This window comes from Erythrolamprus reginae, chromosome 9 (assembly GCF_031021105.1).
Source record: "Erythrolamprus reginae isolate rEryReg1 chromosome 9, rEryReg1.hap1, whole genome shotgun sequence".
Classification (NCBI taxonomy): domain Eukaryota; kingdom Metazoa; phylum Chordata; class Lepidosauria; order Squamata; family Dipsadidae; genus Erythrolamprus; species Erythrolamprus reginae.
In genome coordinates this window covers 10,114,626-10,133,353 of record NC_091958.1, presented here as the reverse complement: position 1 = coordinate 10,133,353, position 18,728 = coordinate 10,114,626, and the positions used below count along the sequence as shown (strand labels likewise).

Below are 18,728 nucleotides of genomic sequence, written 5' to 3'. Positions count from 1 at the left end.
GTAGAAGGCGGTTCCGGATGTATTCTGGCCCAATGCCATGTAGGGCTTTAAAGGTCATTAACAACACTTTGAATTGTGACTGGAAACCGATCGGCAGCCAGTGCTTTGCCTGTGCTTTGATAGAAGAGCAAACCAAATAAAAACATGAGGAACGTTCAGCTGAACCATCAAAGGAGGATTTTACAAGTCACAAAAAATGAGCTCAAACATGACTCGAATGGAGCAGCAAAGGAGAGAGTCTGCTGGCTCAACAGCCAGAGCATGGTGCAGCTGGATCAGACAAGGAATAATAGATGGAGAGATTCAACCTGGAAACAAGGAGAACTTTTCAATCAATGGAACAGAAGTTGCCTTTGGGAGCTTCATCACTGGAAGCTTTCAAGAAGAGACTGTCAGAAATCGTTTAGGGTCTCCTGCTTGGGTAGGGGGTTGGCTTAAATGACCTAGAGCACTGCACACCAAGACGACTAGACACAAAAACAGTTTTTTTCCTCAAACACCATCACTCTGCTAAACAAATAATTCCCTCAACACTGTCAAACTATTTACTAAGTCTGCACTACTATTACTGTACTATTTTTTCTCATCATTCCTCTCACCCATCTCCTCCCACTTCTGACTGTATGACAGTAACTTGTTGCTTGCTTTTATTCATATTGATTGTTTCCTGATTGCTTATTTGTACCCTATGACAATCATTAACTGTTGTACTTCATGATTCTTGACAAATGTATCTTTTCTGTTATGTACACTGAGAGTGTATGCACCAAAGACAAATTCCTTGTGAGTCCACTCTTTACCGAAAGAGTAGTAGATCCTTGGAACAAACTTCCAGCAGATGTGGTTGGTAAATCCACAGTCACTGAATTTAAACTTGCCTGGGATAAATATATATATCGATCCTAAAATAAAATGCAGAAAATAGTATAAGGGCAGACTAGATGGACCATGAGGTCTTTTTCTGCCGTCAGTCTTCTATGTTTATAATCACACTTGGCCAATTAAGAATTCTGTTCTGATTCTATTCTATTCTGTTCCATTCCATTATTATCATGTTCTGTATGCCATATACATCAAGATACAAATGATTAAATCTTGATCATTCTAGCAATCGTATTGTGGTGCCTGTGATGAATATTCTATTATGTTCTGTTCTGTTCTGTCCTGTCCTATCCGGTCCCTTCCAACTCTTGTTAATCTGAATAGGAATAGTTCGGCCGATCAAACCCTCGCTCAGCACCACGGACAGCTCCCTTGCACTCCCGCCAATCCCCGCCGGGTGTCGCTGCAGCCCCACCTTACCTGATCCTCGCTGCTGCGGGCGGACGATCGCGGAGGCCGGCCGCGGCGAAGCCGACGAGGCTGCTGCTGCTGCTGCCGCCGCCGCCACCGTCGCAGGGCTGGAAGAAGAAGAAGAGGCGGCGGCGGCGGCCGCTGAAGACACCGAGGAAGAAGAAGAGGAGGAGGAGGAGGAGGAAGAGAGGGAAGAGGAAGCGGCAGTTTCGCCCTGAGCCGGTAGGAGGCGCTTGTCTCCCAGACCCGGCTCGGCCGTGGCTCGCCCGGGCGGGTTGCTCCTCCGCGGACCGCTGCTCTGGATGTGCGACACGGCTTCGGCCGCCTGCACGTCGGGAGGCAAGAACCGCGCCACGACCCGCAAGGCCGCCTGGGCTTTATGCTCCTGCGTGTCTTCGTCGCTGTAGTCCGACACCCGGCACTCGTAGATGCCCTCGTCCTGCCGCCGGACCCCCGACAGCCGCAGCCGGTGCGAAATGTCGTTGCCCTGGACGCGCACCGTCTGGAAAGAGCAGAGAGAGAGAGAGAAGAGGGTTATTTAGGCGGGGTGGGCCCGATGGGTGTATAGGTGGGTGGGTGGGGAGAGAGTAGCAAGCACGGTGAGGTCTCCGCAGAGACCAGATGGCAATAAAGCCGTGGGTTATCTATCCTTGGAGATTCCCTACTTTGTCCGGTTGAGTTGGTGGACTGAGAAGGACAGTCCACGGGTTATCCTTGGAGATTTCCTACATTCTGAGCTAGTGGACTGAGAGGGATAGTCCAGGGGTTATCCTTGGAGATGATATATTATTACTATTACTACTATTATTATTAATTATTATTATTAATTATTAATTATTATTATTATTTATTTTATTTATTATTTAGATTTGTATGCCACCCCTCTCCGCAGACTCGGGGTGGCTTATTATTATTATTATTATTATTATTATTATTATTATTATTATTATTATTATTATTCCCTGCAGTCAATGGGGTATTATCCTTGGAGACTTCCTACATTCTGAGTTGGTGGACTGAGAAGGACAAATTAGGAAAGAGGCAAGGCAGCAACAGTGGTGACATTAGAGGGAGGGTCTCGGGTGACTCTCCTCCTCCCTAGAGTCTCCACCTTGAAGCCAAGGGGGAAATCACTGGAGACAAAGCAAGACCTACTGATGTTCATACCCAATGCCCAAAGGTGCTCTTGCTGGCTTGAACTCAAGGGGATTTGCTTCATAGGAGACAGCAGATTAAAAACCTCTCTCTTAAGGGAAAGGCAGAACAAAGCCTCAAGAAGCCTGCAGGTGGTGGATAGTTTTCACCACCTTCTCATCAGAGCAACAGGCAAAGTAGAAAGAGGAAGACAGAAGAAGTTTCTGCCAATTCATTCCATGCCTATAATATACAGTTCAAACTGTGAACGCCTCCCCCCCTGCTCTTTCCCTAGTAGCCCTCCTCCATCCAGCATCCCTCCAGATGTATTGGATGGTGCAATGTTTTTTTCCAGTAGACAGGAACATTGATTGGGGCTTATGGATCTTTGAATCCAAGGCACTCCATTGGGATCCATATTGATGGGCTTCTGAACTGCTGATCTTCCATTGGGTAATTAGATCTTTTTTGAAGCTATCATATTTATTTTATTTTATTTATTTATTCATTTGTCCAATACACAAATACATAGGAAGAAAAATAGACATGTAGTAACATATATAAGGGTAAAAGTGATCTTAGAGGAGAGGATATATGAAAGAAAGAAAATATATATGATAAGTGAGAGAAAGGAAAGACAATTGGACAGGGGACGAAAGGCACAACAGTGCAGTGTTGAGCATTAGACCTTCTGTCTGCACAGCCAGAACTCTCATGAGATCTCCTAGATGTGACATTTTGTATCAAGTTGTTACTATCTCCTTCCTTCTCCTTCTGGGCTGGGGACCCTACTTCCCCTTTAGCAGCTGATCCCATCATGCCTTTGTCCTAGCACGCATCCTGTCTTTTTTGTGGTCGAGAGGGTTAGATGGCCTTACTTCCCCATAGCTTTCCCTTAGTTATAAATTGCAGTCTGTGCATTCAAATCTAAAGAAGATTTAATGAGGCGAGACAATTAAGCAGTCAGGCAACATGTTGTGCAATTCAAAGTCCATTTCATGGAAGAAAGATCTACTAATCATACAGTAGGATGGTCTCAAGGGCTGGGAAAGGTAGCAAGGAATAAAGTTAGTCTTGCTAATGTGGTGCCTCTTTCTATTTCCACCCTCTTCGCCTTTAGTTTTATTGGCACTCTTAATTCTCAAATTCCCAGCCGTTTTATGGAGTGATGCGATAAATCCCTCTGCAAAAGCCGCCCTCTGATCCACGTCCTGTAATCACATGATTGGAAAAATAAGATAGCTTCTGGCGGTGCACCTCAAATCACGCTGTAATAGCCTTTCTGGCATTTTGCACACGTGATCCAATTCATTGTAGGGGGTTCTCCAGGAAACCTGATTGAAATTAGGGCTTTTTCTTCCAACGTTTCCATCTTCATAAGGCGTTCCTATCTGCACCTCAAGTGAAAAAAGCTTTCAAAAAGACCAAATATAAGTACCTAAAATGAACAATTTGCGGTCTGGGTCAAATAGACCCAGGGACATAAGATTAGGGTGTTTGGGTTTTTTGGAAAAAGTTTACCTACACTTGTACTGTCCGGGTCTATTTGACCCGAAACAAAAAAAATTCTTTTAGGTACTTGAATTTGGGCTTTTTGAAAACTTTTCTCACTGGGAAACAAGTTTGAACATTTCTGAACATAATGATATCAAAATTGAACTGAAAAAATTGATGCTGAAAAAAATAAAACGGGGGGAGGCTTTTATGTGCAAATTAAACAAATATGCATCAATTTTTCCATTTCAATTTTCATATCATCATGTTCAGAAATGTTCAAGCGACCAATCCCACACCATGTTTAGTAAAATAGAATGCATTTTGCAAGCAAAACTATCCATAAGTTGAAAAATATTTCACAAAAATGGGGGGGGCATTTTATCAGCAAAATAAACCAATAAGCATTACTTTTTTCTTTTCAATTTTCATTTCAATGTGTGCAGAAATGTTCAAACTTGTTTCCAAGTGAAAAAAAGCTTTCAAAAAGACTAAATATAAGTACCTAAAATGATCAATTTGCGGTCCGGGTCAAATAGACCCAGGAACATAACATTAGGGTGTATTGTCGAACAGAACACCAGGATTAAAAGCTACTCTTCCTCCTCCTGACCTCCTGGCTTTCAACTGGAGGAAAATCTAAATCTTTTTTTGAGGGGGGAGGGAATATAAAATTTTCTTTATTTTTTTTCTCCAACATACAGTAAAAACAACATGAGCAGTAAAAAACAAACAAAACAGAATCAGTACCTAAAATAATAATGAATTATATTTCTTTGATACGTTAAACATTCAGAGAGAAAAAATGCTAATAATGCTTTTAATATATACTTTTTATCCTCTTCTTTGCTAAATTAATTGAAATTAACTGCACATGCGATGTATTAGGTCCCACAGAGTGGGCCTTCTCCAGGTCCCGTCAACTAAACAATGTTGGTTGGCGGGCCCCAGGGGAAGAGCCTTCTCTGTGGCGGCCCCGACTCTCTGGAACCAACTACCCCCAGAGATTAGAACTCTCCCTGCCTTCCGTAAACTCTCCCTGCCTTCCGTAAACTCCTTAAAACCCACCTTTGCCGTCAGGCATGGGGGAACTGAAACACCTCCCCCGGGCATGTACAATTTATGCATGGTATGTTTGTTTGTGTGTTTGTTAGTAAATGGGGTTTTTTTTAAATCTTTTAAAATATTTTAAATTTATTTGGATTTGTCATGAATTGCTGTATCTTGTTGTGAGCCGCCCCGAGTCTGCGGAGAGGGGCGGCATACAAATCTAAATAATAAAATAAATAAATAAATAATAATAATAATAACATTGAATATCCATTATCTATGATTACCAGTGGAATGATTTCATTTTTTTTCATTTATTCATTTGTCCAATACACAAATACATAGGAAGAAAAATAGACATGTGATAATATAAAAGAGGGTGAAGGTGAACTTAGAGAAGAGGATATATGAAAGGAAGAGAATATATAAGATAGGTGGAAGAAAGGAAAGACAATTGGACAGGGGACGAAAGGCACACTTATGTACGCCCCTTACTGGCTTCTTAGGAACTTGGAGAGGGCAATCGTGGAGAGTCTAAGGGAGAAGTGTTGGGGGTTAGGGGTTGACACAATTGAGTCCGGTAATGAGTTCCACGCTTCGATAACTCGATTGTTGAAATCATATTTTTTACAGTCAAGTTTGGCGCAGTTCGTATTAAGTTTGAATCTGTTGCGTGCTCTTGTGTTGTTGCGGTTGAAGCTGAAGTAGTCATTGACTGGTAAGACATTGCAGCATAGGATCTTGTGGGCAATACTCAGATCGTGTTTTAGGCGTCGTAGTTCTAGGCTTTCTAGACCTAGGATTGTTAGTCTATTTTCGTAGGATATTCTGTTTCGAGTGGAGGAGTGAAGGGCTCTTCTGGTGAAATATCTTTGAACATTTTCAAGGATGTTGATGTCTGAGATGTGGTATGGGTTCCAGACAGATGAGCAGTAGTCTAGAATGGGTCTGGCAAAAGTTTTGTAGGCTCTTGTGAGCAGAGTGAGATTGCCTGAGCAGAAGCTGCGTAGGATCAGGTTAACAACTCTGGAGGCTTTTTTGGCGATATTGTTGCAGTGGGCTTTAGCAAAAGTAAACTCCTACTCACATGGAGGAAATCTAAAAGGCCATTAACAAGGCTCCAATTGCCCCCATTAAAATAATAATAATAATAATAATAATAATAATAATAATAATAATAATAATGTATTAGACTTGTATGCCACCCCTCTCTGAAGACTCCAGGAAGCCTGATTGAAATTAGGACTTTTTCTTCAACGTTTCCATCTTCATAGGGCATTCCTATCTGGGCCTCAATTTTAAATCAAATTGCCCCTCTCTCCGTGGGGTTTGGGTCCAACGTTGGGAACCACTCCACCAAAAAAAAAATACCCCTCATTAAATGCAAAAGCTCTTTTTATCCCCTCTCGCTGGACGATAAAAGGTCTCAGCACAAGAAAGAACCGGAGTCAATACTTCCAAGGGAGAAGATAGAATTTAGCAATAGCATTTAGACTTATACACCACTTCATGGTGTTTTTACAGCCCTCTCTAAGTGGTTTACAGAATCAGGCTCTTGCCCCCAACAATCTGGGTCCTCATTTTACCCACCTCCAAAGAATGGAAGGCTGAGTCAACCTTGAGCCAATGGTGAGATTTGAACCGCTGAACTACAGCGAGCAGTTAGCGGAAGTAGCCTGCAGTGCTGCACTCTAAGCACTGCGCCACCCTGGCTCTCAGAGAGCCTTGTATCTTTCTTCTCTCTGTTATGTAATATGTAAACCTATTTTAAGTTTACATATTATTTATTTTATTTATTTATTTATTTGATTTATTTGATTTTTATGCCGCCCTTCTCCTTAGACTCAGGGTGGCTTACCACATGTTAGCAATAGCGCTTTTTAACAGAGCCAGCATATGGCCCCCACAATCCGGGTCCTCATTTTACCCACCTTGGAAGGAGGAAGGCTGAGTCAACCTTGAGCCGGTGATGAGATTTGAACCGCTGACCTTCAGATCTACAAGTCAGCTTCAGTGGCCTGCAGTACAGCACTTTACCTGCTGCGCCACCCCTGCTAAGCAATGATGGTGAACCTTTTTTCCTTGGGGGGGGGGAAGTTCAACCATGGATGCTATCACGTACATGCCTACACCCATAATTCAAAGCCTGTGCCCCACCCTCTGCACATACACATGTGACCTATGAACACATCCCACGAATGTGTTTCCTGACTTCTGGTGGCCCAGGTAAGCCTATTTTCCCCCCTCCCTAGGCTCCAGAGAGTTTCCTGGAGCTTGGGAAGGACAAAAACGGCCTCCCCATCCCCTGGAGGCCCTCCAGAGGCTGGAAACAGCCAATTTCCTGTCTTCCACTGAGCCTGGTAGGCCCATTTTTCATCTTCCCCAGGCTCCAGAGTCTTTCTTCTCCCTCTCCCGTTCCCCTCGGAGGCCAAAATGACCCTCCCAGAGTCTCCGCGCAAGTTGAAAACCAGCCAGGGGTGAGCTACTGCCTGGATGGGAGGGAACGCAGCGGAGTAGCGGAAATGGAGCTCCACCCCAGAGCACCCAATTTGCACTGAAAGATGTTGAAAGAAAATGCAGGGCGTCCTGCATAAGCCACGACCACAGTGTGGTAGTAAAAATTTGGGTAGCCCTTCACTGAAATCAGCTGACCATTGTGCACATATTTATTTATTGTTAGAGTTGAAAGGGACCATGAAGGCCATCAAGTTCAACCCCCTGCCCAAGCAGGATCCCTATAGCACACCAGTCAAGTGTCTGTTCAATCTTCTCTTAAAAATGTCCAGAGTGTTGGAGTTCATAATGTCCGCTGGTAGGTTGTTCCATTGGTTGATCGCTCTGACCGTCAGGAAGTTCCTCCTTATCTCCATGTTGAATCTCTCCTTGGTCAGCTTCCAGCCATTTTTCCTCGTCCAGTCCTCTGGTGCCCTGGAGAATAAAGTGATCCCCTCCTCTCTGTGACATCCCCTCGTATACTTGTAGACTGCTATCATGTCCGCTCTGGCCCTCCTTTTCTCTAGGCTATCCATGCCCAGTTCCCTCAGTCTCTCTTCGTAAGTCTTGGTTTCCAGTACCGTAATCATCTTGGTTGCTCTTTTTTGCACCTTCTCCAGAGTTTCAATGTCTCTTTTGAAGTGTGGTGACCAGAACTGAATACAGTACTCCAGGTGTGGTCGTACCAGGGCGTAGTAGAGTGGTATTAAGACTTCCCTGGTCTTGGAGTGTATTCCCCTGTTGCTGCAGCTTAGGATTGTGTTGGCTTTTTTAGCTGCTGCTGCACATTGTTGGCTCATGTCCATGCAGTGGAGCTGAGCTAAGGCAACAAACAGCTCGAGTGCCGGCAGGTATGGCTCTGCGTGCCACCTATGGCAACACATGCCGTAGGTTCGGCATCACGGTGCTAAGCCCTGGCTTGTTTTATTGTGATTTATGATGGCAAACATATTCCCATGTTGCCTTAAGGCACACATCAAGATTTCAACATGGCCAAGACTGGTGTACAGAGGCCAAAAAACTCAAGCGATGTTCATGATGGGGTTGCTAAAAAGAACCCCCACCATGACTTGGAAAAAAATATATCAAATTTATTATCTATCTATATCTATCTATCTATCTATCTATCTATCTATCTATCTATCTATCTATCTATCTATCTATCTATCTATCTATCTATCTATCTATCTATCTATCTATTGATTGGATTTGTATGCCGCCCCTCTCCGAAGACTCGGGGCGGCTAACAGCAGTAATAAAACAGCATATAATAATAATAATCCAATACTAAAAACAATTAAAAACCCATTATAATAAAAACCAAACAGACATACAGACATACCATGCATAAAATTGTAACGGCCTAGGGGGGAAGAGTATCTCATTTCCCCCATGCCTGGTGGCAGAGGTGGGTTTTAAGTAGCTTACGAAAGGCAAGGAGGGTGGGGGCAATTCTAATCTCTGGGGGGAGTTGGTTCCAGAGGGCCGGGGCCACCACAGAGAAGGCTCTTCCCCTGGGTCCCGCCAAGCGGCATTATTTAGTTGATGGGACCCGGAGAAGACCCACTCTGTGGGACCTAACTGGTCGCTGGGATTCGTGCAGCAGAAGGCGGTCCCGGAGATAGTCTGGTCCGGTGTCATGAAGGGCTTTATAGGTTATTTGATTCTTAGAAACATAGAGGACTGACGGCAGAAAAAGACCTCATGGTCCATCTAGTCTGCCCTTATACTATTTCCTGTATTTTATCTTACAATAGATATATGTTTATCCCAGGCATTCTTCCACTTGATGCCTTTTTGTGACAGCTCTTCATCTTCCAAATTGAATTGCCCTTCTCCTAAATGAAATGCCTCTCCATTGTTAGTCTTTGCTTATGTCCATCTCTAAGTCTCCAGCCCACGGAGACTGTTTCTAAAGGGCTGGTTCTCTCCTCCCAAAATCGGCTACTAATTCCATTTCCTTCTTCCCTTAATTAAATGCATCTCTCTACTGCAGTCAACAGCCGGGCCGTTAATCCTAGCCATTCCCCTTTCTAGCAACAATGCATTTAAAATATATCACCTGTCAACATATCAGCCCCAACGTGCAGGGCTTTCTTAATCCCATCTTCATCCTTTTACAGAGAGAAAGGGATCCAATCACATCCAGACACTCATTCTGCGCTTCTGTTCCCCAGACTAAACCCAGCGCTCCTTTCTCCTCATTAAAGTACCAATACAGTGCCTGCATTTAATCCTTTCTGCAAAGACTCACAGAAATCTCAGCCCCCCCCCAAGATTTCTCCTTTTCCCCTCCGAAAAAGAAAGAAAAGGAAAAGAAAAAGGAGAAGGGGTTGCAAAGAAAACGAAAAAAGAAAAGATAAATCGAAACGCCTTGGGGGAAATCGCAGAATTATAGCATCACATAGCTAGAAGAAGCCAGTTCAGTCAACTCTTCACCCTATTCAACGTGTAGCATTTCAGCTGCATTTGGTTAATTTAATGAAATGTAAATGTAAAGCAAAATGTAGGTTTTTGTCTAGCAGCTCTCCACTTAAAACCTGGATTTTACGTTGTTTCTGTTGTCTTCAGGTGAAAAAAATATAGCATACCTCATTTTTAAAAATTTAATTTAATTAAATTTATTTAACTTTTAAGCCGCCCAATTCCTTGAGGACTCTTTTGAGGTTGTTGTTATTATCGTTGTTGTTGTTATTATTATTATTATTATTATTTTTAAATGATTTTTATTATGTTACAAAGATTAAAAAAGAAGAGCAAGTATCTATTATTTTACATCGTTGTTTCGGAACGTAAACATAATTATATAATTCTTAAGCTTAATTTCTAAGTTGTTTAGGTACATATTTCATATCGTTTCAAAACATAGTCATCATTGTATCATCATAAAAATTAGATTCAAAACTTTCTATATAAATACTTGGTATAAATACTTCTTGTTGTTGTTATTATTATTATTATTATTATTGTTGTTGTTGTTGTTGTTGTTGTTGTTGTTGTTGTTGTTGTTCTTCCTGTATTTGAATAGCTCATTACTTCCCAAGCAGGGTCTGGCAGGGTTTAGCTAGCATGACTAAGCTGCGCCTTAAAGTAGGGACAAAGAGTAGGCAATGTATATAACAGAAGGGTGTTTCAAATCAACAAGCGTACTTCCATTGTAATATAGTCTAAATGAACTTGACAGAGGCAGGTGAATGATGGATTAGCCCCCTGAAGTCTAAGGTGCAATCAGCCACAGGACCCAGCAGGCCAAAAAGAGTATGTGATCATTTTGTTAGAAGAAGAGAAAGCAATTTGGAAACCAGAATGACACATACCACAAATTTAAAGTCGGCATTACAGTATATCCATTATTTAGCTGTCATACGAGAGAGTGAGAGAGAGTAAAAGAAAAGAAAGGAAGGAAGGAAGGAAAAAAGAAAAACAAAATTAAGGAAGGGAGAAAGAAAGAAAGAAAACAAAGGAAGGGAGAAAGAAAGAAAGAAAGAAAGAAAGAAAGAGGAGGGTGGGAGGGAGGGAGAATTGAACCGGGGGGGGGGAGTTCAGTTAGGACAGGGGTAGGCAAAGTTGGCTCTTCTGTGACATGTGGACTTCAACTCCAAGAATTCCTGAGCTAGCATGATTGGCTCAGGAATTCTGGGAGTTGAAGTCCACAAGTCAGAGAAGAGACAACTTTGCCTACCCCTGAGTTAAGGGAAAGGATTATTGAATGGAGGTCGCAAATCCAATTAAATCTAAATCTAAATCTAAATCTAAATCTAAATCTAAATCTAAATCTAAATCTAAATCTAAAATCTAAAATCTAAACCTAAATAATCTAAATAATCTAAATCTAAAATCTAAAATCTAAAATCTAAAATCTAAAATCTAAAATCTAAAATCTAAAATCTAAACCTATATAATCTAAATAATCTAAATAATCTAAATCTAAATCTAAATCTAAATCTAGATCTAGATCTAGATCTAGATCTAGATCTAGATCTAAATCTTGACTTTGCCTATTATGGGCTGAGACTAGAATTCGAGGAGATGGAAACCCCAGATGAAAGACAAGTTAAGTCTCTCTACCAGCTGAGGATTAACCGACTTTAGGACGAAAGTGGGTTTTCTCAAACTGTCACCTATCTCCATTGCCAAAGACAGACTCTGCTCCATCAGCAGTGCAATTAGCTAATTACAACGCACTTGCTCGTTAATTGATAACGAGCGTGCAATGAATTGATGGAAAGGTATCACACTTCCGAACATGTTAAATTACTCCTGCGGCCTTTTTTGCCATCCATTTTTCCATGACGGGTAGAAACCTAACCTTGAGGAATCACCGCAATATTTTAGGCAGACACCCCCAGGCAGACACCGCCCCCCACCCTGCATGCCTTTTGATAGGTACTTACGCTGATCTTCGTTGCGTCTTTACTGTTTGCCTGAAAAAGAAAAAAAAGGAAGGGGAAACAAAATGAAACGAGAGATTTCTGAACATTGGGAGCAATGCTTCGTTCCCCTTTTTGCAAAGATGGAGTGGATAATACTTCCCAGAATTCTTTTGTGTGGTGCTAATTTATTTAGACTGGGAGTAGAACAGTGGTTCCCAACCTTTTTTTTGGCCATGCCCCACCTAAGGATCTCTAAAATCCTGAAGCCTCCACCTGCCATGACATATAAAAATAATAAAAATAATAATAATTTATTAGATTTGTATGCAATCCCTCTCCGTAGACTCAGGGCGGCTCACAACAATAATAAAAACAATATACAGTGTAACAAATCTAATAATTAAAAGAAAGCATCTAAAAACCCGTCATTTAAAAACCATACAACACAAGCATACCATATATAAAACTCTGTAAGCCGGGGGGAGATGTCTCAATTCCACCATGCCTGGTGATATAGGTGGGTCTTAAGCAATTTACGAAAGACAAGGAGGGTGGGGCAATTCTGATCTCTGGGGGGAGTTGATTCCAGATGATCGGGGCCGCCACAGAGAAGGCTCTTCCCCTGGACCCCGCCAGACAACATTGTTTAATCGATGGGACCCAGAGAAGGCCAACTGGGATTTGTGCAGCAGAAGACGGTCCCGGAGGTATTCTGGTCCGATGCCATGTAGGGCTACTCATGCGGAGGAAGCCTAAAAGGCCATTAACTAGGTTTAAACAAGGTTCCATTTGCCCCCATTAAAAATGAAATTGTCCTCCTGGGTGGTGTGGGCCTCACCTTGGAAACCAGAGGAGTAGACTCTTAACTCATTGGGTAGACTCTGAGTGAACCAGTTGAATTGAGAAGATTCCTGTTACATAGCAATAGCACTTAGACTTATATACCACTTTTTAATAGGAAAGTGAACACAAGAACAAGGGGACACAATCTGAAGGTAGTTGGGGGAAAGATCAAAAGCAACATGAGAAAATATTATTTTACTGAAAGAGTAGTAGATCCTTGGAACAAACTTCCAGCAGACGTGGTAGATAAATCCACAGTAACTGAATTTAAACATGCCTGGGATAAACATATATCCATCCTCAGATAAAATACAGAAAATAGTATAAGGGCAGACTAGATGGACCAGGAGGTCTTTTTCTGCCGTCAGACTTCTATGTTTCTATATTTCACAGTGTGTTCATAGCCTTCTCAAAGCGGTTTAAAGCCCCCCAAAATTTGGCTCCTTATTTTACCCACCTTGAACGAAGGTTGAGTTCAAGGTTGACTCGGCCTTCCGTCCTACCCACGAAGGGCGGAAGGCTGAGTCAACCTTGAACCTGGTGAGATTCGAACTGCCAAACTCACAGGCAGCCGGCAGTCAGCAGAAGTAGCCTGCAATACAGCACTCTAACCACCGCGCCATCGTGGCTCAGTGTAGATGGAGCTTTGCTACCAGAAAGCAGCAGCTGGGGGCGAGAAGAACTCGAAAGCACTTAATTTATTATATTTCAAGCAAATACAATCCCACCAGGCATGTGAAATTGCAGTGGCACAAAGCAGGGGGGGATAGACCCGTCATTCAAATTATTAGCTTTGAAAATCAATTTCCCCACCGTGCAATCATTTTAATGTCTTTATATAAGTTATTTAGCTTTTCTTCCCACCCTGCAGGTCTGTTGTCAAAGCCATTGAAAAGAGGCGCTTTCAAACGTCGAGCTAACCCATCGGAAGAGGTGTTTTTTTAAAAAAAAAAAAACTCAAGAGAAGTGAAGGCGGCATCGTTGCCCACAATAAAAAAAACCTATGAAAATGATAGAAAATGCAGAACAGAGGGTGGGTTCCCTGTCGATTTGGACCGGTTCTATAGAACCAGGAGCGGGAACCTCCTCCTTGCCTACTGGATCAGCAATGATGGCTAGCTGGCCACGCGCCCAAATTGGCTCTCTTAGCAGCGCCATAGGTGGCGCCATCTTGGTTTTTGCTTCTGTGTGTGCGCAGCTGGTTTTTTGCTTGGTTTTCAACACTCGACATGTGCACATGGATGTGGTAGAGGAGGAAATCTGAGTATTGCATTGGCAGTTCAGAAGAGCAGGATTTAAGGGTAGTGATTTCTGACAGTCTCAAAATGGGTGAGCAGTGTGGTCGGGTGGTAGGAAAAGCAAGTAGGATGCTTGGCTGCATAGCTAGAGGTATAACAAGCAGGAAGAGGGAGATTGTGATCCCCTTATATAGAGCGCTGGTGAGACCACATTTGGAGTACTGTGTTCAGTTCTGGAGACCTCGCCTACAAAAAGATATTGACAAAATTGAAGGGGTCCAAAGACGGGCTACAAAAATGGTGGAAGGTCTTAAGCATAAAACGTATCAGGAAAGACTTAATGGACTCAATCTGTATAGTCTGGAGGACAGAAGGAAAAGGGGGGACATGATCGAAACATTTAAATATGTTAAAGGGTTAAATAAGGTTCAGGAGGGAAGTGTTTTTAATAGGAAAGTGAACAGAAGAACAAGGGGACACAATCTGAAGTTAGTTGGGGGAAGCATCAAAAGCAACGTGAGGAAATATTATTTTACTGAAAGAGTAGTAGATCCTTGGAACAAACTTCCAGCAGACGTGGTTGGTAAATCCACAGTAACTGAATTTAAACATGCCTGGGATAAACATATATCCATCCTAAGATAAAATACAGAAAATAGTATAAGGGCAGACTAGATGGACCATGAGGTCTTTTTCTGCCGTCAGTCTTCTATGTTTCTATGTTTCTATGTTTCTATGTTTCTATGAAACAAACTGGTGGAGGAAACAAAAGCCAAATCTTGCTCTGATATTTGCGCCTGCTTGTCAGTTACTCAGAATTGCCTCCTGAGTGCAGAGCACTTGTCGAATGAAAAGATGAAAAGTCTGTTCAAAAAGTCAAAACTCAGCTCCTGGAGATTTCATGGACATTTGCTGGTGGGGACATCCGCAAAAGGGACAAAGAGGATGAGGTTGAGGAAAGAACGATTATGGCAGGGGTTCCCAAACTTGTCAACTTTAAGACTTGTGGACTTCAATTCCCAGAATTCTCCAGCCAGCTGTGCTGGCTGGAGAATTCTGGGAGTTGAATAATAATAATAATAATAATAATAATAATAATAATAATAATAATAATTTATTGGATTTGTATGCCGCCCCTCTCCGTAGACTCGAGGCGGCTAACAACAATAATAAAACAACATGTACAATCCAATAATTAAAAACAACTAAAAACCCCTATTATAAAACCAAACATACACACAAACATACCATGCATAACTTGTAATGGCCTAGGGAGAAGGGCTATCTCAACTCCCCCATGCCTGGTGGTATAAATGAGTTTTGAGTAGTTTACGAAAGACAGGGAGGGTGGGCGCAGTTCTGATCTCCGGGGGGAGTTGGTTCCAGAGGGCCGGGGCCACCACAGAGAAGGCTCTTCCCCTGGGGCCCGCCAAACGACATTGTTTAGTAAACAGGACCTGGAGAAGGCCAACTCTGTGGGACCTTATCGGTTGCTGGGATTCATGCGGTAGCAGGCGGTTCAGGAGGTAATCTGGTCCAATGCCATGTAGGGCTTTAAAGGTCATGACCAACACTTTGAATTGTGACCAGAAACTGATCGGCAGCCAATGCAGGCCACGGAGTGTTGAAGAAACGTGGGTGAATCTTGGAAGCCCCACGACGGCTCTCGCAGCTGCGTTCTGCATGACCTGAAGTTTCCGAAGTCCACAAGTCTTAAAGTTGCTAAGTTTGAAGACCTCTGAATTATGGCATCATAAGACAAGTCCTGACCCTTTTCACTTGCCCTCCAGGCTTGTGGCTGATGTCACAACCTTGTTTTTGTCATGCTGCAAAAAGCAACTAGATTCAAAAGATGCTGCAGCTTAGGACATAGAATAATAGAGTTGGAAGGGACTTTGGAGGCCTTTATTTATTTTATTTTATTTATTTATTTATTTTGTCCAATACACAATACATATTGAAGAGGATAGACATGAAGTATTATATATAAAGAAAAGATATAAAAGTAGAGGAGAAGATATATGAAAGGAAGAAAAGATATATGATATATGGGATAAGGAGAGACAATTGGACAGGGGACGAAAGGCAGGCTAGTGCACTTATGCACTCCCCTTACTGACCTCTTAGGAACCTGGAGAGGTCAATCGTGGATAGTCTAAGGGAGAAATGTTGGGGGTTAGGGGTTGACACTACTGAGTCCGGTAATGAGTTCCATGCTTCGACAACTCGATTGCTAAAGTCATATTTTTTACAGTCAAGCTTTGGTGGTGGGCAGTGGTTAGAGGGCAGTACTCCAAGCTACTTCTGCTGATCACCAGCTGCCAGCAGTTTGGCAGATCGAATTTCAGTAGGCTCAAGGTTGACTCAGCCTTCCATCCTTCCAAGGTCAGTAAAATGAGGACCCAAATTTATTTATTTATTTTATTAATCAGATTTGTATGCCGCCCCTCTCCGCAGACCCGGGGCGGCTCACAGCAATAACAATACAATGTAAAATTATTGGGAGACAATATGCTTAGTCTCTGTAAATTGCTTAGAGAAGGTTGCAAAGCACTGCAAAGCGGTATATAAGTCTAAATGCTATTGCTCTTCTAGCCCAACCCATTGCTCCATCAGCGGAGCCAGTGGCTCTCTTGGAAATGGTCCCAGACTGGTTTTTGACCTTCTTACCAAAATTAGATACTTAATAGTCTCTCATCTAAGTCCTAATGCAACCTCACTTAGCTTCCAAGTTCAGATAAGATCAGCCAGTTGCTCCCGTAATTAAGCACACTTTGTGGAATAATTTACCGCAAAGTAAATTTGATTTACCATCGAATTTGTATGCCACAAATCTATCTGAAGGTATAATATGATGAAACAGTGGCTTGAACTGATGCTGGAATCATTTTGGTTGCTGGATGATGGGACAAATTTTCCTTTGCGCTTCTTTTTCGGATGATTAAAAATTAGTCATGCAATGAAGCTTTGTACACCACCTTGGGATGTTTTGACAGGCAGCCTATTTAACAAGCATGGAGACAAACAGCAATGCGTAAGTAGAGAATGCCATCCCATATGAAGTGTGGACTTTGAAGCGTGGGCACATTTAAGTTGCGATGGTGTGAGTCTCTGCTTCTTTTTAAAAAAATGCACCAATGTAGCTACTGCTATTAGAAAAGGCCGAAGATTGAAGAATTTATGCAGAAATGCACACGATGAAGCTATTTTGTATCCTTTAATAGACAGAATTCTTTATTCTTTATTGGCCAAGTGTGATTGGACACACAAGGAATTTGTCTTGGTGCAGATGCTCTCAGCGTACATAAAATAAAATATACATTTGTCAAGAATCATGTGGTACAACACTTAATGATTGTCATAGGGGCCAAATAAGCAATCAGGAAACAATCAATATTAATAAAAATCTTAGGATACAAGCATCAAGTTACAGTCATACAGTCCTCAGTGGGAGGAAAAGGATGATAGGAATGATGAGAAAAACTAGAATAGAAGTGCAGATTTACTAAAAAGTTTGATAGTGTTGAGGGAATTATTTGTTTAGTAGAGTGATTATTATTATTATTTATTAGATTTGTTGCCGCCCCTCTCTGTAGACTCGGGGCGGCTTACAGCAATGGCTTTCGGGGGGAAAAACTGTTCTTGTGTCTCGTTGTCTTGGTGTGCAGCGCTCTGTGATGTTGAAACAATTTGTGTCCAGGATGTGAGGGGTCAGTCAATATTTTCCCCGCCCTCTTTTTTGACTCATGCAGTATACAGGTCCTCAATGGAAGGCAGGTTGGCAGCAATTGTTTTTTCTGCAGTTCTGATTCTCCTGTGAAGTCTGTGTCGGTCTTGTTGTGTTGCAGAATAAAACCAGACGGTTATGAAGGTGCACTTCATTTTTGTACATATTTGGAGGGGTGCATTAGTATGCAATTTTCCTTGATTGCAACCGGCTGTGCCACCACTGTATTGGCAGAGAGCAAAGCTGATCCAGGCTAAGAGCATCGCTCTCGACGGAATCAGTTTTGATCGTCGGCAAGTGGGTGTCAGTATTTCTTAATCAAAGAAAGCCTTCGCGAGTATAAATGGCTGATACATTCCTTGTAATTCTTTCCCAGAAGAATTGCATTGTTTTCCAATAAAACCAATCTGTCTTTTCGGCTTGAAATAAAGTGGGGAAATTTGGGAGCAGGATCCTTGGCTTAAGAGAGGAGTGGTGCAGTGGCCTAGAGGTGGAGCTCTCGCCTCAAACATCAGGAGGCTGTGAGTTTGATCCTAGGTGGAGGCAAATATTTCTCTCTCTGGGCACAATTAGAATTATATCTGCTGAACAAAACTGCACATCGGCAACAGGGAGAGCATCTCGCCAGTAAATATTCAGCTCCATTCAGTTGCATAGACCAGTGTTTCCCAACTTTGGCAACTAGAAGATATCTGGACTTCAATTCCCAGAATTCCCCAGCCAGAATTCTGGGAGTTGAAGTCCAGATATCTTCAAGTTGCCAAAGTTGGGAAACACTGGGCTAGACTCTACCCCACCAGAACTGGTCTGGAGAAATTTCTGCGGCTGGTTTTCCAGAATAGAATAGAATAGAATAGAATAGAATAGAATTCTTTATTGGCCAAATGTGATTGGACACACAAGGAAGTTGTCTTTGTTGCATATGCTCTCAGCGTCCATAAAAGAAAAGATTCATTTGTCAAGAATCATGTGGTACAACACTTAATGATTGTCATAGAGGTCAAATAATCAACGAAGAACAGTCAATATTAATAAAAATGTTAGGATACAAGCAACAAGTTACAACTTGGTGGAAGGTCTGAA

General features: G+C 42.2%; 1 protein-coding gene across 1 annotated transcript in view; it reads right to left on the bottom strand.

Moving 5' to 3' along the window:
- The window catches only part of VSTM2B (V-set and transmembrane domain containing 2B), a 51,615-nt gene that overhangs the window by 30,889 nt on the left and 1,998 nt on the right, over positions 1-18,728 (bottom strand). Inside the window, exons 3-4 of the mRNA XM_070761628.1 lie at positions 11,859-11,888; positions 1,303-1,795 (exon numbers count right to left, since the gene is read on the bottom strand). Coding sequence (XP_070617729.1) covers positions 1,303-1,795; positions 11,859-11,888 — 523 coding nt within the window. The remainder of the gene's footprint in view (positions 1-1,302; positions 1,796-11,858; positions 11,889-18,728) is intronic.